At 40.0% G+C, this 27,734-nt stretch overlaps 1 protein-coding gene across 5 annotated transcripts in view; it reads right to left on the bottom strand.

Moving 5' to 3' along the window:
* The window catches only part of NCK1 (NCK adaptor protein 1), a 590,854-nt gene that overhangs the window by 212,505 nt on the left and 350,615 nt on the right, over window positions 1-27,734 (bottom strand). For all 5 annotated transcript variants that reach the window (XM_069213550.1, XM_069213548.1, XM_069213549.1 and 2 more), the window contains one exon: window positions 4,622-4,868. In XM_069213550.1, coding sequence (XP_069069651.1) covers window positions 4,622-4,850 — 229 coding nt within the window. In that variant the 5' untranslated portion in view covers window positions 4,851-4,868. The remainder of the gene's footprint in view (window positions 1-4,621; window positions 4,869-27,734) is intronic.

Below are 27,734 nucleotides of genomic sequence, written 5' to 3'. Positions count from 1 at the left end.
AGAGGTCCTGAGGGGCCAGAGGTGTTGTTAAAGTGCAGGCGCGCAAGTTGGAATCTAATCATACTAACTCGTATGTCATGGAGAGCAGGCATGCAGATCAGTGTCTTACCAAGCAATCTCATGGAGCCATAAAATGCACAACCAGTTTGGTTTATGTGCCTGTCACTTCCTGGAGGTTCTGAAGGACCAGGATAGCATAGGTTTTGATGTGAGCGACAGTCCCTCGGCTAGCAGCCTGGCCCAATTTGTCGTGATTTTATCAAGAAAGTCCCAGAACCGCTAGGGAGACTCAAAGTTTTGAGGTTAGTGTTAATAACCAACCCCCAACTAACGACCATCTTAACTGCACCTCGTTTACGTGTTTGGTTAATTGTTGCTCAAATGTATTTAAAAATGTCATAAAAAGACAGTTCAGTGTATGGTTGTCGGGCTCTAGGAAAGATATGACAGCCTGCCGGCAAGTATGGATCCCTCTAATTTTTAGTTAAGGCTTAAGGCAGTGCCTCTTCTGCGCGGCCATCTCAGGACAGATGCAGGTCAGGTGCAGGAGATTCTCTTTGTCTGAACCGCATAAACGGCATCCTCTGTTGCCGGAGTACAGCCATGCTGGTTTTTCCACTACTGTGGGTGGGCAGCCCAGGCGACACTGCAGCAGCTTTAGCTTCAGGTAAAGCGGTCAAGTGCAGGTTATGTACGACACTAGCTTCGGATAACTGTTGATGTCCATCGAGGTGTGTCCTCTCTTTGCAAGCATCTCTTTGTCCTTTAGGAAACAGATTTTGGCCATTGCAGAGTTAGGTTTTTTAAACACAGTGTATGAAAATGGCAGAGCCTAAAGGCTCCCAGGGTGCAGGTTTACTAAGGATTGATCCAAAATTCTTTGAGGCTGCTGCTGTGATAGCAGATACCTGTGGTGTTGATAGCTGACCACAGAACATTGTTTAAAGTATTGGGCTATTCATGTTTTAATTTAAAACAGCACTTGTCTACTGCACGATGCAGGTTGATTGCCTTGTGAGGCCGAGATCCAGTCAAATTTGATTTGGATAAGAGCTCTGTGCTAAGTTTAACACACAAAGATAGACCTTTGAGTGAAGTTTGTCCAGTAGTACCAAGTCACAGCCAAAAAGCGTCTCACTGTCAAAGGTTAATGTTGGCATACATGAAAGTAAAGCGTGCTGACTGTGCCCATGGAACACTCTAAGATATCTGCTGAATACAAGCGGCACTTCAGGATTTGCTTAGAAGCGTCCAAGCCATCACTAACCAAATTGCAAAATAGTTTCTTTATCTGTACAGGTAAGCTTGCAAAGCTGGCTTGGCTGTTTCTCACAAAGCATGGACATGGGGAAAATTCTGGGCCCAAGTAATGTACTGTTTATCAAGGCAAACCCCGACAGTCTCTTCCGTCTCTCAGATTATTTAAGCAGACTTCCAGGGTGGCACCATGCTTGGAGTCATTATCAACTCTGTGGGCAGGAGCCTGGAAGAAGCCAGATGGAACAGGATGTCACAATGGTCCATGATTTCTTCCCAGGGTTTCAGAACCTCTGGAGGCATACAGTCGGGAGGATATGGAGTCTGAGTCGGAGCTGCAATAGTCAACAAGTTCAAAAGAGCTGATCTACCTATTAAAAGTAGCATGCAGGGTACCAGAGCCAGCTTCAAGATATCCAGCATGGCAACATGGAAGGCCTTGCCCTGCACAGGGTCAGCAGGTGGAGTGGTGAATTCTGGCTGGATCTTTTGCACCTTCGTAAGTAGCTCTACAGACATGGCAGAGAGCCCAGTGTCAAGGAAAGGTGCATGATTCCCAACAGTCCTGGGAATGGAAATACTTTCTTGTGGAAGATGATATATTTCCTATGGTGATTTGTGTGCATTTTGTCAGAAGATCTCTTGAGAGATCATTCCCTGGTTCAGCAGGGGAAAGTGTAGACCTTGGAATGTCTCTGGTGACCCTTAACAAAAATAGCGTGGCCTCCCACTCCTTGATAGCCTATAGGTGCATCAGGAAACACAAGTCACATGCAGAGGAGTCATGGTCAGAGGCAACCAACGCAAAAAGAACAGATGATGGACGGAATGCTGAACAATGCAGACATTCACCCCCAGTCACAAAGATCTGGGTTTAATCCATGATTTTTTTTGCTCACCACGCCACCCCAGTTTGGACCCAGACATGTCCAAATCAGTCTTGACCCTGATCCCCATGGGAACAGCCCAGCCCGAACTGCCGAGCCAGGTCCTCCCTGGACTGGAAACAAGTATCCTGGGACTGGTTTCAGGGTATCACCCTTCATCAGCCAGGCTAGCTTGAATCCAGTGGTGCAGTGAGCACGGGACCCACATCCAGGTATACCCTTCCCACTTGGGGCAACAAACGCAAAAATAACACATGATGGATAGAATGCTGAACAATGCAGACATTCACCCCCAGTGACAAAGATCTGGGTTTAATCCATTGTTTGATTGTTAGAGCCAAGACGGGACATGGTGATCTCACGTGAAACCACTGGAGACATCCGCCAAAATCATGAACTGACATCAATGCACAGTTTGGCACCCTTTATATGCCAATGAAGTCAGGTCCAACAGGACAACAGTCAGCTAAAACTGCATGGTGCCTCCTAGAGGCACTGGACAGCTACTGCTGGGGAAAGAATTTCTGGATGAGTGACACCCTGAAGAATATTCTTGAGAAATCTGCATAAAATGTATCCATCGTAAAATGTATGTAGTTGCCATTAGGGAACCAATATTTTACTTGGAATTAAGACTCTGCCATAGTACAGTGCTTGATTATTGTTGGTGGTGAGAATTTAACCTGTTGTAGTGGTTGTTTGGGTCTGAAAGAAGACCTATGGGTGCTCTTCTAGAGCAGGCACAAAGAAGGGCATTAGCTAACCACTGGCTACTTCCTAATGTACAGCCCACTTCCTACTGCAGGTCTCCCAGTGTTCATTTTTTCAAGCACCAAGAGTATCAGCTCCTTTCGCCTTGTTGCAATTTACAGAGCTACCTACACAGCAGGTTGGGTGGAGGCCTTCTGTATAAGAAAGGTGCCCTGTGATATTCACTGCAAAATACGATCCAAGCACCTTCTTATTATATTTAGAAAAGATTTTAGTTTATTCTCAGCAAGGTGACACCTTTGCTTGCATGCCACCTCCAGTGCAAAGTGCCCACAAACACCATCTTCTCTCATGGAACTGTGTAAGATGACAAAGGTATTAGACATCACAACATTCCTGTTATGATGATATTTTAACTTTAATCATGCTATTCATCAACTCAATTATAGCTAATAACCCAAAGCAAAGCAAACTGCATCTCATACTTATAAAACTGCCAAGTAGCAGGCTGAAGTTTGAAACAGATTAGTGTTCTGCAACTAACAGCACAAAACATTATCATACTCCCCATATGCCAAGGATCAGGATTACTTATCTGCATAATAAGACAGTAAAAGCAACTACAATATGAAACCTAATGTGTTTTCCTTTATACATCTGAAACAGATGACATGGGCCCCAATAATTGACAATTGTCAGCTGTATCTGTTAATCTTTCAGTGTTTCTTACCTTCTTATGTCACCAAGAACCATCACATAGACAAAGCCATTACACTGGCAGGGCTATTGTGGCTCATGTACCTGGACTAATAGGAGTGGATTTCGAACAATAAATTATCATGTAACATCATAGAAGGCAGATATAATTTCTATGCCAGTGTAATGCTTAATGATGCAGGGACACAAACTTCTTATTTGCAGAATTGAGAAGGTACAGTCTGGACCTTAATTTACACCTTTACCCCATCCCATTCAGCGGTGCAAGAAGTTCAGCCCAATGTATTTTGACAAATACCGTCAACATCTTAAGAACATCTTGAAGCATCACAATTTATCATAATTATTCTGATGAAACTAATATATTTTAGCCAGAAGGCTGATCAAACCTCCTCCTCCCTTAAAGTATACAGAACTTACATTTGATGGTGAGAAATACGTATAAACTAAGCAATTCTACAAAGTTTATTGCGATTTGGCAAACCGGGTGCCTTATTAATTTATAAACCTCCCTTTCTAAGCCAAGGCTCAATTAAGGCAAAATTACTTTAATGGTTATGGTATTCTTTATTCTTGCTCTCCTACCTGCACAAAAGGCACGGCAAGAACATGCAGAGGATAGTGTTACATAAAATGTTACGCCACTGATAACTTGTAAAACACAAAGGCGTTCTAATAATTAAAGGAAAAAGTCTTGAACACTTATAATGTGTCTTTTCCAACCTACTTGCATCACTTTTTAAACATCCCCCTGTCCTATCGATCTTCTAATCTACTTAATCTCACTTTACCAATTTCCTTGCACTGTTTGAGTAACATATGGAAAACCAGCTAACATATATACACTGTTTGCAGATATATGTACAATAGTTATTGAGGCACTAGACCTACCAAAACAGATCTATCCAGGAAATATCTGGTTGGCTATTTCATTAATCTATTTCACCAATGTAAACCGCAATACCTTATAAGCATCAAAATTTCCCATTAATGCTGATCATCATTAGCATTCAATAGAAAATCCTGCGGGGCGGACTCCATACACTTACCTAATGTGTCCCTTAGGTTCTTTACAATCGAGGCTTTGCGGGCACTGTTTTTGCGCTCTACGTAGTTTGAAGGCACAAAACCAGTCTTGTGCATTGAGTTTCTCACCCGCCACCAAGACTTGGAGTCGTCAAGTAGCCAGAGTCGCTCATTTTTCTTGATGTCAAGTTCCTGGTCCTGTTGTGCCACATAGTCAAATTTGGCCACCACCATCACCTCTTCCGACGTCATCTTCCAGCACCTGGGACACTGTCAAATATAAACATTGTAACCTCAGTTGAGGAGCACACGCAAACCAAGACTAATACAACAGATGTCTCATTAAAAAGAACTCCAAAAAAATAAGTAATGCTACTGCCAAAAACTACTTTCATGCCACTAGATGTAGAAGAGAGGCTTATTAAGTTACATCCTGGGCTCAAACCAACATTACAGCATAACTTACTACAATTCTACACAATTATTCATATACTCTAATGTTTCTCCATCACACAGTTTTATTATTCTAAAGGGAGGAAAACAAGATGTTATTCCATGCAGATGGAATCAATTAAAACATTTCAAGCAAGTATATTATGACACTGCCTGAAGAAATATTATACTGAATCCATTTGTGAAGACTCCAGTTGGTTCTTTAATGTAAAGGTCTGACCATACATCCATCGAAAATATTTTTGGCTTGCCCTAACGTAGGCTGGAATTTCAGAGAATTGATGCCTTTCAACCTCCAAGAACCTAGACCTTCATCAGAACTCTATAATGGCTAAAATAAACCTTAGTCACTAGTGGAGAAGAATAACAGCATTACTCATACACTACACAGAAAATGTAAAGAATGTACACCGTATTTGGAGGTGATATGAACTGAAGTGTTTAAAGGCCTGATTCATAATTTATCATTTGCTAAGGCTGGCATACTGGATTAGTCTGCAGTCAACATCCTAGTATAAGAAAAGGGGTTCAACACATTCTTTTAGACTCATGATATGCAGAAAGCAAACAATTTGTTTTTGCAATGCCACAGCCAAGTGGAAAAAACAAATGGTTAAAACTTCATGTGTGGTTCACGGAAAAAAATGTATTGTTGTCATAATAATTAAAAAACTGCAGAATCAGCTTTGGATTTCCAGGAATTCTATCAAACCACCTGTACCCTGAAACAGTAATTTACTTTTTTTTTTATTTTTTTTAAACAGTCTGTTTTTTCAATCAACTTGTATTTAACAAGCATTGGCATAGCCAATAGGTCTCACATTGGGACTTTATACTTGTTTAGCCATGCAGCACATTATCCCACACTGGCATGCCCACACACTCTCAACATCTTCGAATAGTCATACATGTTTTTTCTTTTTATAACGTTTATATGACCCGAGAAATGTTAAAAGGTTTCAATTTTGATTGTTAGTTGGCATTTCTTGTTTACTTCTCATCTTCGCACCCCTCCATTAGCTGCACGTTGCAAAAGAAACGCATGCTATAGTAAACTGAAGCACATTGTTAACACTCTATACCTTCTTTTGACCACTGTAACCTAACGGCACTAACTGAAAGGTGCAGTTTGAATAGACATTACATGATCTCAAATGACAGAAACACTTAAAGGGATACATTCTGGCTGGCCAGTACAAGGAGTCAAGTGCAAAGTACAATCCTGGGGCATAAGGAACATCATCAGAGAATGAGCTGTGTTACAAAACGTTAGCTACAGGAAAAAATATCTGTGCTTCATTTCATTGAGCTCGTCATTCAATCACGGGGCGCAGTTGTTTCGTTGCACCTGCAAAACTTCCCATCCAGGGTCACATAAGCTGAAGGAAAAGTATTTTGAGTTGGAAGAGAGGGCATATATTCAAAAATCAAGAGACAATCTAACATACTATAAATGTAAAGGATGGTGCATTGGGGATAATGGGAGAGTAGAGTAAGCCTAGTATAGAATGTTGTAACTAAAACAGAAATCTGAAACTTCAATACTCCAAACAGTTTAAAAGGGCTCACCTCGCACTGATTTGAAAAAAACCACCAGACAGTCCTCTCCGAATGGTTACAGTAACTGACAATGGACTATAAAGGCCACGTCAACCCCCCAAAAGAAACAAGGAAAAAGGTCCTGTAAAATAGAATTCATCAGAGCAGGAAGTCCTGTCAAATTAAGCTCAGCACATAACAAGCACTGCTCTTTAGAGAATAGAAAAGTAAACTAGACAACCACTTCCTTCACTGTTTCCAGCTAAATTTCAATAGGTTCTGGATCTAACGATTTTTGTTCTGTCACATACAGCAAGACGCATGGGACTGCACAGAAAGAAAGGTGGCTGAAAGAGGTCAAACAATGAGGGACGCCCAAAAGGAAGAAAGGCAAGAGTGAGGCACTAACCAGGAGGGAATAGGACAAAACAAAGCTAAGGGGTAGCAGACAGCAGTAAACAATCAATAAAAGTGGTGAAGTAAAACAATGGAAGGTTTCGGATAGTACTGGTTCGAAAAATAATCGGGAAAGTTATTTGTAAGCCAAAGTCAAGACTGCAAGATGTGATGCTTTGTTTACCACACTTTTGGGGTGTCAAATGGCTGTTTACTGGTCTGTAAATACATTTCCTTATATGTAAGGAAAAACAGGGAACACTATGTCTAGCTGAATCTTGGGCTTGTCCTAACAAAACTGCAGTTCATGCCTGTGGTCTTTCATCTGCAAGTGAAAGTCATTAATACTACTTTACACTATGAATCGCTCCAAAAAGTACATTTTCTAACACATCTTATTGAACAGTTTGCAGCAGCAGATCAGTAAGTGCAGTTAAGGCTAGCATTCACTTAAAGCTATACCCCACCAACCGCATACACCCCATTATAAACCCCCAAAATGCCTGAAAAGAAACTGAACTACAACGGGTTTAAACAGTTTATGAAAAATGTACTGAAAAACAATCCAATTGCATGCGCTGGTGGAGATTATATATAGAGCGTACACAAAATAAAGACTGAACATTTAATCTCTGTAAAAATGTATGCATTCTATCAGCTAAAACACAGAACAGACGTTCTTTATATAAATGTTGCTAGAACAATCACATGACAAAATAAATGCTCACCACAGGCAGAAAAATAAATTTAAGCACCAATGTTATTTTTATTAATGAAGTGGCAACTTAAGCACCATCAATTTATGAAAAGGTTTACAAAATACAAGCACTAATAGGTACCTTTATCACATATCACCAAAAAAGAAAAATAGCTAATTTATAAAATGTTTGAAAATTAAGATTGGGGGTACAAGAAACATCCAAGTACTTCTACCACAATCATTTACAATAGTTTTCTTTAAAAATCACAATTCAGAAAGACTAATTTTGGGCATTGTGCTTTTTTGTTTCTCGAACTGGTGGACCAACATTCAAATGAATGATTAAATAACAGTAAAATATGGTGCACATTGCTTCGAAAACGCCTGTCTCTGTTGAAGATTATTTTAGTTCATAAAAACTATGCAAAAAGAATATGCGTAATACACTGTTGTGCAGATTTTGTATTTCTCACTTCAGTCACAAAAGCAATGTCCTATAGCTTCTCAGGACGATTTTAAAATGTAAAACCAAACAAAATTAAGGAAATTACATCAGTTCCAATTATTTTATTAGCTGTGCAGAACATTTCTAAATCTAATCGGAAAATACAGGGTCACTTTTTAAATAGGTATACAAAACAAAACCTTCAAGGTTTAATGTTTATTATACCACCAATTCACTGGAAAAAACCCAAAGGAAAAAAAAACTAATTGTTTTAAAAACTTATAACTAGATAGACCATCCAAGTGAAACTTTTCTTTTAAAAGGTATCTGGCCCAACAGAGGTCCTAGTCAACTACCCCAGTCCCAATGATAAAATACAATGAATTAGTCGTGATCAATGTGGTGACGACTATCCCCAAGTCGCAATTTTATATTCTGTTCCCACAGCTTCTGGTTGTCAGAAAATCCATGCTTCCCTTTTTGAAAGAGTTGACGTTGATTCAATGACATAACATAATAATTACATAGCTGGGTTGCCCTCCTGTCCTAAAACGGATTAATATTTGCCGCTTACTACCGCCCTTGGGAGCTATCACAATAGCGTTGAGCAGAGGAGAGCTGCAGAGAGAAATAGAGACCTGCCCAGGCTCTCGCAAGAGGCAAGCAATGTGAACACTGGTGCAGGAAGCGTAAACGTAAACCAGAGCATCAAACAGCCAGTGGCGCTAACTACCACTGGCTTCACTTGAAGGACAGCTTCAGCAACTGAACCTGAAGAAGCAGCAGAGGTCGGCCTGAGCCCTAAGCAGGAAAGAAATAAAAAAAATAGTTCCCCAAATAAACAGATAAATAACCAAAGCTTAAAGATACAGCACTTGGTCCCTGCTCCATGGGAGGAAACAAAAGTCAAAAAGGAGAGACAAAGATGAAGGACTGGCCACTAGCAAGAAAGGGTTTTTAAAGGGCACAAACAAATAAGAAGCAGTGTGCATGCGGGCTGCAAGCCCACAAAGAAGTATACACACAAAGTATATACAACAGTTCTCGAAAGCTCGATCTAAAAATGGGTGGACCAGCACACCATGCTACTGTTCCACAAGTCAGAATGCACATACAACCCAGCCCATTGACCTCAATCTTTGCTGCATCAGCAAAAACACTTAAATTTTGCATCCAGGAAGCCCACCACTCCACCAGCACATCTCATTGCTTTGCTATACCACAAGCAATACTTGCATTCCAACACTGGAAATACACAGTACCTTGCTACTGCATCTCAATCTTATCAAGCAACACCATCACCACCTTGATATCCCACCCCTGAGAAACACACAATTCTGCCAATGTATGTCACTTACTGTCTAATGCTGTAACAACTCATACTACTTTACCAATGGGAACATGCAAGCTATGGCACAGCATTTCACTCCTTCCCCGCAGCATACCCCTTACTATTTTCCCATACAGAAAAATGCAGATTTGAAAATACATCCCAACCCTTCACTGGCAGCAACCTCTCCTATAGCTGTAGTGGGAAGTTGACAGGTTAATGATGAATACAGTCATTCCTCATTAAGTCTGAAATAGGCAGTTTAAAATTCATTTTTAAGTTTCATTAAAACCATACACAATAAAAATATTTTAGGATATCACAAACAGCTTCCTAACAATCATTATATTAGCCTGATGAACCTTTCTCTGTTGTTTTGCTCTAATAGCAACAATTGTTGGCAAGATTCCCTTAAAACAATACAAAACTGCATTAGAAACAGATATTCTGCCTCCTAAGGGGAAATTGGTTTAAAATATTTTCTGTATAATCATACAAACCCAAGCACAAACAACATATTTTGAATAGTCTCATAACAGTAATTGCTAAATAAACAATAATTTGTTTTGATTTCATGTTTCAACAATACCTTCGGAGCTGACCTGGACATTTGTGCAAGCTTCTTTAAGGGTGGAAAGTTGTTCAGCAACAGCTCAGAAATATGATGTTCCGAAAGAACTAAATGTTCATAATTTTTTATCAAGTAGTCTTTAATCACTGATTTCAATTTGTGGTTTTCCACACAGTGACAGTCAATAAAATAGTTTATTTGATTAATATATATAAGAGCTCTTGAAGGTGTTAGGCCCAATTCAATTGTTAAATGACACTGTGGAGCTGTATGGAATTAAGAAATAATATTTCAATATTCTTCACTGCTTGGGACTCCCAGTTTAGTATTTCACAGGAAAGTTTTGGAATTTATTTTGCCACTATTAAGGTAGGTCCTATTTCCCACACCATATTTTGTTGCAAATCTTTTTATGGTGCTGGTTGCATTATAAGTTGGTTGCATTACAAGTTTATCTTGCAACTAGCTACAGAATTTAGAAGGTATGGTGTAAGATGCATTTTGGCAGAATCTAGTGTATTCCAAAAAAACACGTATTTATTCTTCTTTCCATAACCTGTACTATTTTTTTCTTAAAGTTAATACAAACAAGCATTGGCACGGACAATAGGTCTGACGCTGCAAAGAATGTTTTTTTTAAAAGTTTTTTTTTCAGTTATGTGATATGCAAAAACAACTGCCAAACACAAATGTTTTCAAAAGAAAGCATGGTCTAACATTCAAGGCAAACCAACTCTGGCTGTGAAGTTCATTTCAATTTAGGCGGTATGAATATATGTTTAAACAAAAGGCTGTTACTCACAGGGCAAGACAACCAGTTGATGAAGTGTGTTGCTGTATGCTGTGGTGGGCTGAAGCACAACATAAATGTGGATGATACCTGAATAGACCAATGGAGGAAGCAGGAATACTACATGTGAAGGTTACCTGAACATATCAGTGGAGGAAGAGGGTGTACTAAAAGTCCTTGACGTAATTATATATGTATATATTTGTAGGCTTTTTGTGTGGAAACCTAAGACTAGAGAAAGAACTGACAGTATTTTTAAAAGGTTTGATTTAAAATGGAAGTGGGTACAAATTAATCAGAGGTGGTTTACCCAAAGTGAAATCTCCCACTATCCCAACCCGTTCTGAAGGGTTTCTATTGCTAGACAGAATCAATAATGTGCAAAGCAAACTCCAACCGTAAGACCCCGTTATAAGGCCCTGGCAGCATTTTACTGTTTACCACACACTAAACCCTTAAGGTTGAGAAACATAACATTGTCAAGATACTCTAATTTGTAACTTGCATGTAACTGTAGAAAAAAATGAAAAAAGATTACTACATCAGAAGGAGCCAAATCTGATGAGGATGTCAATTTTGGTAGGAGTCAACATAAAAATGTACCTTTAATGTTCGATCCCACAGGACACTGATCGTTCACCACCAAAATAATTGAGTGACTCAAGCATTGACACTGAATCTTAGTTTAATTCAATTAGTAAAAGTATTTGTCGTTTTTTATTTCAATAAAGTGACCCAAAAAATATACCCAACATAAAAATCCACAAAGAATGGCATGGGTTATGAACATCCAATCTCATTTATGTTCACAGAACATCATGCAGACCATAACTGGCTCACATGGAGGATATAACATTGTCTTTCAGAATATTATTCTGACACAGTGACATTGATCACCCAAGGATTTAACTTCAAAACCCACGCTCTCAATTTATAGAGCTTAAAACAACAGGATAATTCCTTTTTTGATACCAGTTTTATGGCAACAATGTGAACTTAATTCAGATACTCCTCTTCACATTCTGTTACATTGAAGTGTCCACAATATCAGTACAAGTCGTAGGGCAGTACACTATGCCAAACACCACATACAACCAGCTCATGTAAAAACTGTGAGGAGGGGATGGAACTGAAGGCATGTGAGGGAGATGACTAGTTAGGTCAGGCAGAAGAGCATGAGAACATTTTAACAGTACCCTCCCAAACTGCAATGAAAAAAGCAGCAGGAAAAGGCACACAGCAGGAAGTTGCAAAGAACCACAAAATGGATGACGAACCTTTCTCCAACTCATTACGGACACTGTCTCCAGTCCTGAATTTTCAACTACAAATCACTATTCTCAAGTGCATTAGTCTAGTTAGATCAATGAAAACATAGTAAGACTACAATACCCTGAATGAACTAGGTTATCACCCAAAGGTCCACGACTGTAAAGTGTATCAATAATGAACTCAAGGGAGATGGTCACTGTAACACTGAACCCATTGTAAACCAAAATAGTTGGTAAACATAAATAGCCCAAAGTTGTAAGGACACAGTAGCTGGGTTAGTCAAACCATACATCCAGACACGAAGCCACAAACTGGACAAATAGTACCACATTTACACCATATGCAGCAGCCAACACCTGGAGCTGTATTAGGAATATGTCGAACTTTATCTGTTTCGCCGTGGTGGATGTACTGAAAAATGTGGAGGGTGGATACAGGGAGAGTGCACCAGATTACAAAGAATGCGCTGTCCACAGGGTAGACGCAAACTTGTGCTGCCCCTGGGGCAGCGCATTCAAGTGAAATATGGAGCAGCTGTTTAAAAGCAGCTCTGTGTTTCACAGTGCATGCAGCATTCCACCTGCACTTTGAGGGAACTGAGATTTCCTTGCAGGCAGTGGTGGTCAGTGACTGCACCCACCTGCAGGGTGATGTCTTGGGGGAGGGGAGATTCATGGGAGCCTCTTTCTTCCCTCCAGAGGGTTGCCTTTTGGAATTGCACTGAAATTGCACCACCTTATTGTGGCACACTTTCAGAGCACCTCCTAAGATCATTTTTGCCTCTGTGCATTCATAATACAGCGAAAGTAGAGGTAAAGTGATTCCCTCACTAGCATGGGGCCACGCCCCCATTAAAATGAGGCATGCCCTCTTATGATAGTGTTGGCAAAACATGTGTGCCTGTGCTATCAGTATTACAAAAGGGTACATACAAGCGTCTTCAGCCCCCTCTGTAACACCATTGTGCCCCAAAGGCCTAGAAAGCAGACACACACGTCTGCTGTGCCCCAGAAGCACAATGTACAGTACAGCCCCAGAAGAGAAATAAATCCATAAATAAAAAAATAAAATGCAAGCAATCCATTCAGTTTTAAGAAAAGATAAGCTAGTACAATGTGATGAAGGAAAGCTAGTATGAAGTAAACATTACCTTGTCTTAGAGGTTACCACAACACAAGGTGGTTGCTGCTTAAACCCCACTTAATGAACTCTGTGGGAAGGAATCTTTCCCCACTCCAGTCAAAGCTGCAAATTCTTACATAACATAGCTAATTACAAATCATTAGATCTATCTATATGTATGGGAGCTGCAAAAGAGCAGGGAAGTAACGTGACAAACTAGTATGCATACTCTACTCCAGAACATAACACACGAAAAACCGAAATTATTAAAAATACCTAGTTACAGCAACTATGGAAAAAGTATTATTTTCTACATGTAGGCAGTCAAAGATAAGAAGAATAAAAAGGAAGTGCAAACAGTCAGACAATTATTGGAGCGGTCAGACCACTGCAAGAGATAAGTGGAAAAACTAACAACACTGGTTTGCAAGGGATGATCCACAAAATAGAATACAAATTGGCTTCATGATCAAAAAGGTACCATTGTGGCACTTGCAAGTTTTTTTATCAAGAGGTTCAATTATGAGACTTCAACTAGTAATAATAACAAGTGACTGGAAATTGGATACAATTGGCAATCAAGAGGGACAAAATAATGACCATTATCACAATATATTTGAAGATATAGCTTATTTCATATGAAATCCCACTTGAAGACAAAGAACTTCAGTGCAGAGTCCTTTTCCTGAATCACTTTCCTCACTTATGCTTTTAATTTGATTGATACTTCTCTACTCCACAATCACATTTTAGTCTATTGCTTTCACAGATCCTTCTTCCACAAGTATTACTCATCACGTGTACATCATTCCCAATATTATGTACTTTCTCTCCCAAACCCTTTCCCATCATTTCATCCAAGTTTCCAATCAGGGTAATGTCCCTTCCTTTTCTTTGATCCCTTCTAACAGGTGTCCCACCAGTTCCTTTTCTCATAAGAATTCTCATGGCTCCCATTGTTACATGTAAGTCACCAATCCAATAAATATAACCCTCCTCTATTTTTTATTTAACACATCTTTGTGGTTTTGTTGGCATTTGAATCTGGGGGTGCCCAGGATTGCAATGCCTAGAACATAGTTTAATGGTAAACTATTCCAGTCAAAAGCGCAAGAAATTATGCAGTCTGTGTTCCAAATAGGAGAACTTCCCTTTGATTGACTCCTGCAAGGTTACATAAGGGTAATGCAAGAGACTGCTATCATATATACCCAGAGGGACTAATCCTCGCCAACAAGAAACTGCTTTAACTTTGGTGGTTATTGCGCGGACCAAGATTTTCATTCCTGGAACAAACCTTAAGAAATCTGCACAAGAGTAACAAATGCTATGTTAAGGCCCAAGTATTAGGGTCTATGGTGTGTCTCCTAGTCTTAATCTTATACGTTAATCTTAAAGCTAGGGAAATGTGCTGCAGGCTTTTATTGTTTTGTCCTCTACCACTACAGTACCTATCCCTGCATCCAGTTTCAAGGCACCCTGACTCACCGCAGTCTAAGGACAGATGTCTCTCAAATACCATAACGCACCCTCCACGGCATCATAATTGTGCTGTTTAACAGTCAGTTTACTTCCTTGGTTGTCATTTTTTGTTCTCTCTGAATCTTTAGCTAGCAGGTGAAGCTTTCTAGGTTCACATATGTCTCATTTTGCATTTTTTTCCCTTCCATTGCTTTTTTTTTTTTTAGAATCCCTTTTTCTCCGCTCCTCGCCATTTCAAACATAACTGGACTAACTACTAAGAATGAAATAATGAGCATAATTGAAAGGACTTGCAAAGACAGAATTCAAGCATACAAGATGGGTATAATAAATAAAGGTAAGGAAGCGGTATCCATAAAGCTAAGTCTCTAAAGTTATTTAGGAGTATTCTGATTTCAGTTATGAACATTTCCCTCCAGAAAAGAGAGACGTTTTCCCGATGATTAGGTGATAAGCAGTCTCTTTGCCCAGATTTCACGCAAAATGGTACAGTGTAGCTAAAACGTGGAAAGAAAATCCCACATATCATTAACCTCATCCCTTAACTCTTAAACCGGATGCCATTTAATCTCATAGGGGCAAGTAGTAGCTGTCCATTACAGGGTTAAAAGCACCCCAATCAAGCACTGTTAAGGTTAGGCAGAGCAACGATGGACAAAGGGATGTGGGTGATCACCAGAAGTACATCACAAACATAAAAAGTAGACTCGGAACAAATGTAAATTGGATTAGATACAGATATAGTGGGACGAATCTGCCACTGCTAAAATGAATGCAGAAAATTGATGGCTATTTCTGTAAAATGTGATGACATGGCTCAGTAAGTAATTTCAAATCCTCTTAAATGCAAAGAACAACAAGGAGTTGATATATATTCAAATTTTGAATCTTTTTGGGAAAGGTGGTAAATACTACAGAAATAATCTGTAAAAATTTCTGTCGGGAGCCAAAAGCATATACAAAGGAGTCAGTGTGACTTCAGAGTACCACAGAAATGCCCTGTCCCTCTCCTATGATTTGAATTCACACGCTAGCTAGATGAAATAAACTAGAGACATTTGGGGGCGTAGCAAAAAAGACTTTCTGAACATTATTTTTAGGTCGAGCCTTGGCAGCGTGCATGCGCTATATGGAAGACATGTTGTATTGAATAAAGTGTTGCTCTTCTTTGCTGCCTCCTAAGTGGTTCATGCAGCAATACGTCACTTCAGTTTTTCACAGAGGAGCACACCGCTCAACTACAGATTCCTTCTCCTTGCATTCTTCATCTGTTGTTGGGGAGAACCCTTTTTTTTGTAATTGTTGCAGCGTGGCATGCCACACTTTATCATTAAGTATAGCGGGCGTGCCTTTCTTTCGGTATGTCCTGCGCTACACATTTCCGTCCAGCCTGTGACCGCGCCTGTTTTCACTTTGTTTCTTATTTCCACTCCCACCAAGACTTTATTTTTTGCAGCTACTTATAGCGCGAACCCAGTTTCTTAGAGCCAAAGCTGGCAGCTCTGGCCTTTACACCACATGCTCTCCTCACTGTTGCTGATTTTAAAATCCCCCTCCACCCACCATTTCTCCATACATCAGACCCCGATTGCAAAAATAAAGCAAGAAAGAGTGGCCGCAAAAAGGACAGATTGGTTTTATTCACAACCACACACCTTAGCACCACTTTACAATGTTAGCCAGTGAAGAGCTACGTTTGTGTTCTCGTCTTTCTTTGAACAACATTGCTTTCCACAGCGGAGGAAGGTCACCAATCCTGAAGGTACTGCAATCCCTGGTTGATGCGTATATTGGAAAACGTTTAACTTAGCTCCTACGCTCGTCTTTGGTCCACTCATGAAAATCCATTTGATCGCATGGATTTATCAGCCTCATCACAATGTAGAGGCCCCCGTTGGATCTGATGAACCCCCCACCCCCATCACCACACTCATCTCACACCGACCACCTCTCTACAGTATGCACTTCTCCTGCTCTGCCACTGACAGCTGCCTCTCCCTCTCTCTTTTTTTCTTCCTCTTAATTCCTGTCTTTCTGCCTCGGTCTCTCTGCTCCTCACTTCCTGAAAATCATTATTTCAACAAATAGTTCTTACCCTCTCTTTTCTCTCCTTTCCTTTATTTGTTGCCCTGTGAAATGGATCCAAAAAACAAAAAACACTTTGGCTGCAAATGTCGTCTCTTTCAGACATTTTTCTATTCCAAAGTGCAGCCTCAGGACACAGAGAAAAAAGGTTCAAAATAGGGAAAATATATAAATTTAAAAAAACACTAAATAAAGCAAGACAGAGTTGTTGAAAAGTGGCCAGATTGGTTTTATTTACAACCACACACATTAGTGGCAATTTACAGAGTTTGCCAGTGAAGCGCTACTTTAGTTTTCTCCTCTTTCTTTGAACATTGAGGCTTATTTACAAGCCCCTTGCACCACCGGGACGTCATTTTTTCCCATATTAAAAATGACACACAGGCAGTGCAAAGGGCTTGTAAATAACCCCCTTTGTTTTCCCAAAGTGGGGAAGTGCACCATTCCTGGAGGTACCGCAATACCTGGTTAAGGCATAGAGGGAAAAACGATTAACATGATCCTTATCAGCTGTTTTCCTTATTTTAGTTTATAAAATGTGCACTGTGGCTTTGTGTTCAGAGATGTTCATACTGCTTGTGTTTTATAGGGATATAAGCAATGGACATTGAAACGGGTCCCTTCAGGGCCTTAAAGTCATGCCCTTTACCTTTCAGGCAAAAATACTCATTGATTTCTGAATAATAAGCGTAAAAGTGTTAAAGTAACCTTGTTGTTCCGGATTAAATTTCACATGATTTCCTTAATCTTGCATTTCCTATGAGTGCTTGCGATTTCCAGGATGTTGGTACTTTTTTTTTCCAGCCAGCATATTACTCGTTTCCCCTCCCTCATAACCTATTTCCATTTTTTTGGTTCTCCAGCGCCACAAGGTCATACGAATGGCAACAGCACTATGCAAATATCACTCCAGTGCATACAAAAAAAAGCATAAGTAAGAAACATTGTCATTCTCAAGGCCAAGAGCTCTAATTTTCACAAATGCAAGACGGACTGCATTGCAAATGCTTGTTTAACTATATGGATTATACTATACTTGCCGAAACAAAACTGCACCACCACAAACAAGTCTGTCCTTGCGGAAAATAGAGACATTATTTTCTGGAATATTCAGAACTAATTACAAGACTAACTCAGGTACAAAAACAAACTAAAAAATACTATCACTGATTTTCACAGACAATATCCTATGCCTCCACACCTTAAATTGCACGATCCACGGATAAGCAAGCTATAATTTAATTAAGAACAGTAAGACTGAAGTTTTTAGTGAATGTTTTTATAAGACTAAATACCTTATACAAACATTCTCATCAGTACACTTGAATGACATCAATGGTGTTGTCTAACGTCATGTGTGTGATCTAATATGTGACCTCATAAGCAGTCCATGGTGGTGGCGCACATATTAATTTGCAGGATCCCTGGAGCCAGTGGGGGGAATATTCTAATCTTTATGACTAATAATATAGATCCTAAGATGAAGAACGGTCACTACAGTGCTTCTAACCCCAAGGGTGGTTAGTGGTTAATACACGTTTTTTTGTTTTATGAACATCAAAATTCAACCATCCCAGAAGACTCTAAATTGCTCTACCGGTGTTCTTTTCCCAACACTGTACTTGTTATCTAACGGATTAGCTTATCCAAGTTCAAACAGGAGGATTTACAGTTTATCAGAAAAACATTCTAAAAGTGGCTTTAACAAGCTTTACTGAAAAAATAGACAAATATCAGTAGAGGTAATAAAAAAGTAGTAACATAAGTAACTGTGAGAATTATGTATATGTAGGAACGTCATAAGGAAGGGATGAGTACTGCAAAGATCAGAATACACTTGATTCTGTGTTGCCTGAAAATGGCTCATCCGTGTGCCATTAGCATATAGACTGGCTTTATAAACGGTGGAAAGGAATAATGCAGATGGTCAAACATACACAGTAGACTACAGAGGAAAGTGCTCTGACCACTGGAAAATCACAAAACACTGGCTATTGGGAGACCCTTAGTAACCTGTTTAGAGCTCCACTGCAAAATAGAGGGCATCTGCTTCTCCTACTTCATGGAGTCAAATCAGAATACGGAGCAGCAACAATTCTGTTAGCGGTTACCAAATAGTCACATTTTACTGTGCAGGAGAGAAAAATCTGACCATGGCTTACAAGAAAATCATCAGCTACTCAGACCAGGTTAGACTCAGTCGTATGACCAACTCGGAACCAACAAAGGAGAAACAAACCTAGTTCCCCTGAATAACAATAGTTTTACATGGCATAAAGTCCCCCTTGCTGTACATTATAAGGATACTGCAAGTCAACGAAGGGTTCCAAACCATATAGAGGAATGGGCCAAAGGCAGGGTTCCTTTATCATGTTACGTACGTCAGGTGGTACATTATCCCATTTACATGGTCACATCACCACCTTTCCCAAAAATCACTTAAAATCTTGATACGTACCTCTTTATATGAAGGATTAAGCATGTTTGCAAACATGAAGAATAAAAAAAAAAAAACTCTAGAGCACAATTAAACACATTCAAAACCTGTTAGATATGTGGTGCAAACAGATATTAGAAACAGTTCAATACAAGTCAGTTGAAAAAGAAATAAGCTGCAGTAGCTCAGAACGTGTAGAAACATGCAGAAAGATTCTAGCTTTTCTCTGTCTAGGGAGTGCAAAAAATAAACATTCTATCTGCTTGCTGAAGCATTTTAACTGTAAGCTATTAAAATACAGCAGAATAAAACCAACGTTCTGTTTGTTGCTTTAAACAGCTGCTTTAAATATGCTCTGTGACCCAACTTTCACTTCGATTGCTGGCTCTAGCCGTAGTTATTGTGACATCAGAAGTCAACTACAATAACCTTATAATAGTTGAATTCTGACGTCTTTTCTTTATCATCAGCACTTTGGTACATCTCAAGACGCCAGTTATAAAGAAATTAGTAATAATTCATACAGGGATTACAGAATCACATGTACTATAACATTATCACATTTTCCAAGAGCTTCCCCAAAGTCAGGAGATCAGAGGGTAGCATACCAAGAGATCCACAAATACTTACTGCCTCTTCCAAGACAACAATGATAATCTACATAAGGCTATTACAGTGCCACTTGTTTCCAGAGCAGGAGATGTCTAGTCTAAGGGTCATGGTGCCTACGCACTCTATGTTCCATGGCACCAATATTATAGCCTTTTCATGGAATTATCAACAATAACATGTCCCTTTTATAGTGTTTGATAAAATGCTCTAACATTTGTCATCTCAACTTATAAAGTGATCTCTACCAATAGCCGATTCTACCACTGCCCACAAAAGCAAGAAATTTTAGGAAGGAAAAAAAAAGAGCAAAGACAAAAGTAAAGTAGTGAGAAATCAATCATCTGCAAGTCTTCTTAAGAAATATAATGAGAGGAGACCACACAGAGAAGGCTGCCAAGCAAATGCCAAAACATGTCAAGATTATGAATAGTTAGAAATTAGACCTCTGTGCAATATGTAGTAGAAATGAAAATATCCACACTCGTCTGAATCCCACACGCCTTCCGCAGAACTTTAAAAAAGATTTCTCCCCTAAGAGTGAAATTACCAGCAGAAGCTTTCGGTATGCAAACTTTCACCAGAGGAATACCATAGTTTTAGCTTTGAATATTCAATCACAAGTCTAGAAAGTCAAGTTCAATATATCTTTTTTCGGTTTAGTACAAAACCATACTGATTAAAACAAACAATACATAAAACCATATCAGAATAAAATAAATATGATTATATCATAGGTTGAGTAAAACATAATATAAATATGTTCTTATGTACATCATCCATTAGGGAAACAAATCAAAGTAGAACAAACACAAACAACAGAAAGCATGGGCAAATAAATTAAGGCATATCTACACTGTACATATTTAAGTTCTTTGAGTGAAGGTAACAAATACTGACACTGTAATTCTGAATACAAAAGGGCAAGATGTAAAGTGGACTGAGAGAAGACATTATTGAAAGGACATTTGAGATTTTGGGGGGAGGGGAGGGTTGCGTAATCTCCAGAGTTACAGAGTGAACATATCCATCCAGAAAGCTCATAGGAAGGTCCACAATGTTTAGTACGAACCTCGTTAACAGAAACCTGCCTCTCAAATTATGCATTTAAGTAAAATATGACAAAATTGGATTCACCTAACAATCAATTTTTTTGTTAACATCAATGTCTCTATCAGACTTAAATTTAGCTTCAACAAGGTGGATTTGACCCATACTGCAATCTGTTTAGTGATTTTTAGCAGAGGGACTGTATTTAATTTAATAATTGTATTATATTAAAAATAAGGCTAGCAAAAGAGTTTTGTAAATGAGACAGCCATGGCATGCATAAAGCCTTGTCTAAGGACAATCAGTCTTCTAAAATATCTCTACTGAGTACGGCCTCTGTTTTAGATCAGAGAAAAATCCACAAAAGTAGAGGCTGTAACTCAATGACGCCATACAAGTGGCGTTGTCCATGCTATTTTTGTCTGATGTAGTTAGAGTAACTATGAGAAACTGACAACAATCATCGAAAAAACATTTTCCTCAACTTGTAAGTGAGAAACATTTGTATACCTCCTCATCTCCTAATCTAAAAGCAAAAACTGCCCCAAAATACTTCATTGTTGTTTTCTCACATAGACGATACTATGCCATTTAGTGTGGGAATCAAAAATTATACCCAGATAGGAAAAAATCATTCGTTTTAGAAATAATTTTCTCTATAATTATGTATAATCTAAAAATCACAGAATTTGGCACACACTGCATGGAAAAGGTTTAGGACAAGTTAATAGATAATTCAAGCTGGTCAGTAAAAATCAACAAAAGAATCCAGAAGATCCTTAAACCATTTCTGTTTATTGCTAACAGAACCACATTGTCTGCATACAACACAGGGAAATATTGTGAGCTAATATACGGTATATCCTTACTGTGTTTGGCCAGGAATGGACCTGGTCCATTAATATATAATATGTAAAGAAAATGTGTCCAAATACAACCTCAATAAACTCCACCGCTTGAATCAAAGGAGTCTGTGCATTAAGACCAAGGACCATATCTCAGGCTAACAGTATTAGCCCTATATAAATCACGAGGACGACTTACAATAGATTTGTCTACACTCCTGCAAGACACAGTTTACCATAAGTTAGATGTGGTCGCTCTGTCAATAAGAGCCAGAATACTGCATATCAGTTGTAAACATATTCACAAACATATACAAATTAGGGTTCCCATAAGATTCTGTGACTTTGGTCAATTATTCTCTCACTCCCCCCCACCCGAGGAGGAAGTATTGTTGCCTTTACAATTAGGATAAGCAAGAAAAAGACAAAAAAGTTTGTGATCACTCAAATCATTGTCGGAAATACTGAAGTTGTTAACAATACTACTCAGCCCTGCAAACAGCTTCTCCCCGTAAAAGTAGGGGGAGAAGGCAACATCACGAGCAATTAATTCACAACAGTTTAGTCAATTAAAATCCAGCAGCAGGTTTTTGAGAACCGTACCCTCCAGAGCATATGAAAAATCAAGAGGACTACAATGCAAAAGATCGTGTTCTTGGGATACATTAAAATGACAGGCTTTCCGACACAAATGCATAATAAAATCCCCTATGATCAATTTAAAAAAAAATAAGAATGTGTTAAAAAGACGACCAAAATAAACAAAAAATTAAGACAGTGAAATAACATGGCTAGTCAGAATTTTGTTAAAAATATCATTATGAAAATTCACAACTGATCTAAAAAAATTAAACAGTGGAATAATATAGCAAAAAATAACAAGAACTGGAATCTTAAAGACATTTTTACAGTTTAGCATCACAGAAAATCAGGGTTAGGAAACCATTCTCAGCTCTTCCAGATGAAGGAGTCATATTGGATGCAAAAAGGGAGTATAACCGTTCAGTGTAAAGTATGAGGTTATACAAGTTTTCTGGAAGTATAGGACATCAAACTGTTTCACAAAAGAGGAAAACTCCATATCCAGAACGACATGCTTCATGAGAGAATATTTTGGTTCTTCTTAGGAAAAGAAAACTTGTGGGACATGTTCAACTAAGTCACTTCCGAACTAAGCAGAAGTGATATAGTAATCTAAGAGGATTGTGTGAGTGGATTGTTACAGCTCATCGTCTCCAGAGGGGAAACATGTTTGAATTGGGGATGGAATAGATAAGATTCTTGAATGAGTGCTGCATCTATAAATACCGGGCATAAGTGATACGGAGAGTAAAAATTGGCAACCTATATTAAAAAATTTTTTAAAAGTGGGAGCACCTTAATTCTTCTGCAGGGAGACTGTAATTGTGTAATTTTGTAAATGATGTTGGCGGCTGAGTGTTTCAGATGGAAATTAACTTTAATGGAATCACCCACCCATAACATTGGACTGTTATCTATACAGGGAACCAGTCTAACTATATTTATGTTTTAAAATAAATTTCCCTCCCACCCCCAATATGGTAACTGAACAAAAGAAACAACCTTGTTAATTCTTTAGTAGTTTCATGTTTTTAGAATCAACAGAAGATACATTAGTCAGAATCAGCCTATTTGGAGCAGATACAGGAGAGAGTTGTAACAACTGTGGATGTAAGAATAAACAAAAGGACGATTAAATACTCTCCTGGAACTGCAGGAGTTCACATACAAAAGGCTCATCAGGGGGGAAGGATGAAAAATTCACTGTGGAACAATAGTTTGGTGGCAGAGCCGAACAACAAAAAAAAGATTGCAGCGCTATGAGCGTGCTCTGCTAGCCAGGGCAAATATTTACCATCCTCATCCTTCAATACCCAATCATGGCCATCTGCTCCAGTGCTTACAGACACCAAAGACCCAGCAGGAGAACCTGTGAGCACGGTGGGGTCCCAGCACCTCACTGAGATAAGTACGATGGAGGAGGCCCATCCGTCTCATGATCTGGCGTCATATTGCGGAGTCCTACATGGTGGACTGGCCTCCACTGAGCAGCGGCTCGAGCGGGGCTGAACAGGACAGAAGCTTTCTGCCCTTGGTGCTGCACCCTGTTCCGATTGCCTAGTGCAGACTGACGCTTTATGACAGCGCTGGGGGCCACGAGTGGGGACAACTGGCTGCACCGCTCAGTCTGAGATGGGCTGCTGGGATCCTTCACCCTTCAGCCTAGTGACCTCTCTGTGATTTTGCGGGACCAAGGGCTGCCTGAACTGACTCAGCCTGCACCCTGAGCTCCTGCCATTCCACTTGGGCTGAGGTAGGCGCTGGAGGGGTGGGACACAATGGTGGGGCCTGCTAAGCTAGGCAAGCCCCATAATTACACTACATGCTTCCACTCTCAGAAATGATTGCTCCCAGAGATGAATGTGGTTCTGTGAATTTGTTAACAGGACTGTCTTGTCTCTTGGGTCAGGGTCAGCCTACTGAGACTGTGCCGTGGGCTGTGAGCTGTATCCTTACTAACCAGTGGACTGGAAGAGTGCATCACGGGTTGTTAAATCCTTAATCAACCGATTGTGGTCTGACTATCTGGGTCGCTAGCAAACCTGGTCCACACATCTATGATCTTGGGCAGTCCAAATACTGTAACGTTTGCCATGATGTGTAAATCTGATGCAAAGCAATCTCATTTGACATTTGAGGCCTGGAAAAATACCAAACAGTCACACCTGGGGCCCCTCCCCTTGACTCCGGAGGGGTCCGCAGCTGGGGGAGTCACCCTTTCATCCAGAGACATTCGGGCCTTGTTGCATGAGATGAAATCAAGTCTTACCTATATTGATGCAAAAATTAAGTCCTTAATGCATAGAATGGATGTGAAGAGCAACCGCCTAGACAAGCAGCAATCACGCCTTGACACAGCTGATCAGCGCATCTAGGATCTGGACAATGAGCGTTCATGGCTCTCCACCACTGTTCAGGACATACAAACGGAGCTCCACCATGTCAAGACAATGAACAACGATTTTGAGGCCTGCTCCCGCAGGAGCAATACGTGCTTCATTAGCATTGATGAATCCACTGTTATGGGCCGCGCAGAAAAATACATTGAAAAACTGATTGTGACGTTATTTGGTTCAGATAGCTTTTCTAAAATGCTCGTTACTGAGAGAGCTCATAAGTCCCTTGCTGCGGGACCAATTCCAGGTGCTCCTCAAAGACCTATTTTCACAAAATTTCTTAACTATTGTGACCGCAACATGCTCTTGAGAATGGCTAGGGAGGCCAAGGACATTCAATACAAAGGCATGACCGTATCACTTTTCCTGATTTTACTCAATATGTGCAGGATGCTCAGAAAAGAAACTCTTCATGTGAAGAAAAAGCTTCAGGAATGCCCAATTAAGTATTCCATGCTAAACCCTGCACGTCTCCTTTTTTATCTGGAAAGGCAAGCCTCACCTGTGATCAGACCCCAAGGACGAAATTACATTTATTCAGAAATGCATGCAATATCGGGGCTTGATCATTTGCAGGAGTGAGACTGAAAGCAGCTCGATGCTGGAGAAAGTAGAATGAGATCTACACTTTCTTCTCTGGAACCTGTTGATTCCCCTGGAGCTACTGATGTCTTCATGCAATGTCTGTAGCTGTTGTGGTCACTCTGTTTAGAGATGAAATATCCTTGAGTTCTCTTTTCCTCATGATTTACCATCTTATGTCATACTTTGGTCAGAGTGGTGCCTGCAGACTATTTGCAATACTGCTATGCAAATCGGCATGAAAGATTTGCTGCACCACACTTTGAAGCACAAGACTTGTTTGTGCAGATTCAATGTAACCATCATTGGTTACATAACAGCAGGAATGCACGTCATGTCATTACAAGCAGCCCCGTTTTACTCTCTCTCCCTACACACTTCTGAGAAATACATACAGTGAAATGTACATGTTGGGCACTATTCAGACTTGCCTCCCTCTGAGATACTAAGATCTTGTATACATCCGATATCCCCTTGAAGTATTACACCCCACTACAAATAGATCACCTTTCAGCGGTCCAATTTCATCTTGACAAATGCCATACCATTTTATTGTGAGATTTTCTTTAGCTACCATACTTTAAAATCACTCAAATTGCTCCAAGAGTTCTTATGAGCTAACTCCTATCTTTAATGGATACTCCTTGAGATACCGCGCGCTCGTGCGAGAGGCGGGGCTGAGGATTTGGGGGTAGTATCACAGCTGGAATCTGAATATACTGCTGCCAGAAAACAAAGGAGATGTCTCCCAATGGCCGCTACAGTCTAATACTATACACATTTCTGAATAGGATATTTCTTTGCCCAAAATGTGTTCCCAGTTACTCTCCCACCTGTGGAGCTAGTTGCTAACAATGTAATACACAGTGTGCAGATATTTTACATACAGCTTGGCAGTGCCCCGCTGTGGCTACCTTCTGGACTCATATTACTGAAGCCCTGGGTGAAATGACAGATCACACATTTCAGATTACTCTGCATATGGTATTACTTGACTTCATCAAGAATGTCCCTAAGGGATTTAGTAAGCTGTGTACCACTGCTATACTACTGGATAAACTGCAGGTCCCCATGGCATGGTGTAGCCGCAAAGCACCCCGTTTTCAGGACTGGATGAATGATATCACAATTTGTGCAGAATGTTCTGTGAATTATGCTGACACCCTCCCCACTGCGATGTGACCCAAAGACTTCTGGTGAACCCCTGCAAATGTACCCATGTTCTCTTAACATCGTGTAATGCTCCCTCAATTGTCTTCCGGGTGTTGGGTGGCCGGCAGGTTAGACGATGCTGATGTATAGTCATTGATGGGCCTGTCAACAGGACCTGCTATGCCCCAACCTCTGGCGAAGGCTATCTAGCTTGAGGGTGTGAAGGTTGGGTTCTATGATGCCCCTGCTAAGATATTTTGCGATTACTGAATAGACCTATGTCCTATTCATACCATGCTTTGGAATGATCTGTATATATAATTAATTTATGTATCTATTGTTCTCTGCCTGTATATTTCATAAACTGCTATAAATAACAATTTAAAAAAAGAGAACAACAGTGTCAGGTACACTGGGGTTGTAACATCCCTGGATATGTGAGTTGAAGGAGGTGAAAGAAAGAACACGCTGCAGAAACCGGAAAGAAAGAACCTGCTGCAGTAGCTGAGCGAGGCGGGATAGATACATCTGTAGTGGATATGGCAGATGAATTAACAACTTTTACATGAGTTTGCCGTAATATAGAGGGGCAGCAGCAGTTACATTTGGAAAGTACATCACTTAACAAGGAAACCAACAGTCATTGGATTTTCTCCTGAAGAAGGCCTATTAAGTAATTGGTCAAAGAGGTGTTAAATTATGTTTCGGAGATAATTCACGGGCCAACAACTCACACCGGTGGTGCTTATAAAGATTTCCCGAAGTTTATTCACCCAAGTATGACTTGGTGCATGTGTTGAAACAGATCCTGCATTGGTCATTTTTCAATTATGTGGCAGACGGGGTTCTCACCACCACGTTTGGGAGGCCATGCCTCAATTGTCCGTGTATGAAAATACCCACATTCAATTCTACCCTTTTTTTGTCAGAGTGCTGTGCACTTCCATCAGATGAAAAGAAGTCAGGTAACCGAAGATGTTTGGTTCAATGGGCGCCTTGCTTCTGATCTACTGAGGCAATATCATCATTAATAGCGCAATATTAACGTGCTAGTTAAAAAGGTTACAATAGTGGCAGTGGAAAAATCAGTCCTCACCCGCAGAAGATGTGGTTGGTGCTTTTCCCCTTTCACCATGACAAGGGACAAATGTAACTAAAAGAACAACCAAGAGCGGTTTCCCAACCCAGCTTCTCCCAGGCTCTAATCTGCAAAGACAGCCTGGACACATTCCACACAGCAGGAGGGAGCTGGAGCTTTATATCATTTTGGGCAGGTTTTGGAGTATGTGGCAGCTTCT

This window comes from Pleurodeles waltl, chromosome 11 (assembly GCF_031143425.1).
Source record: "Pleurodeles waltl isolate 20211129_DDA chromosome 11, aPleWal1.hap1.20221129, whole genome shotgun sequence".
NCBI lineage: Eukaryota > Metazoa > Chordata > Amphibia > Caudata > Salamandridae > Pleurodeles > Pleurodeles waltl.
The sequence above is the reverse complement of the archived record's forward strand: the minus strand, read 5'-3'. Positions and strand labels throughout refer to the sequence as shown.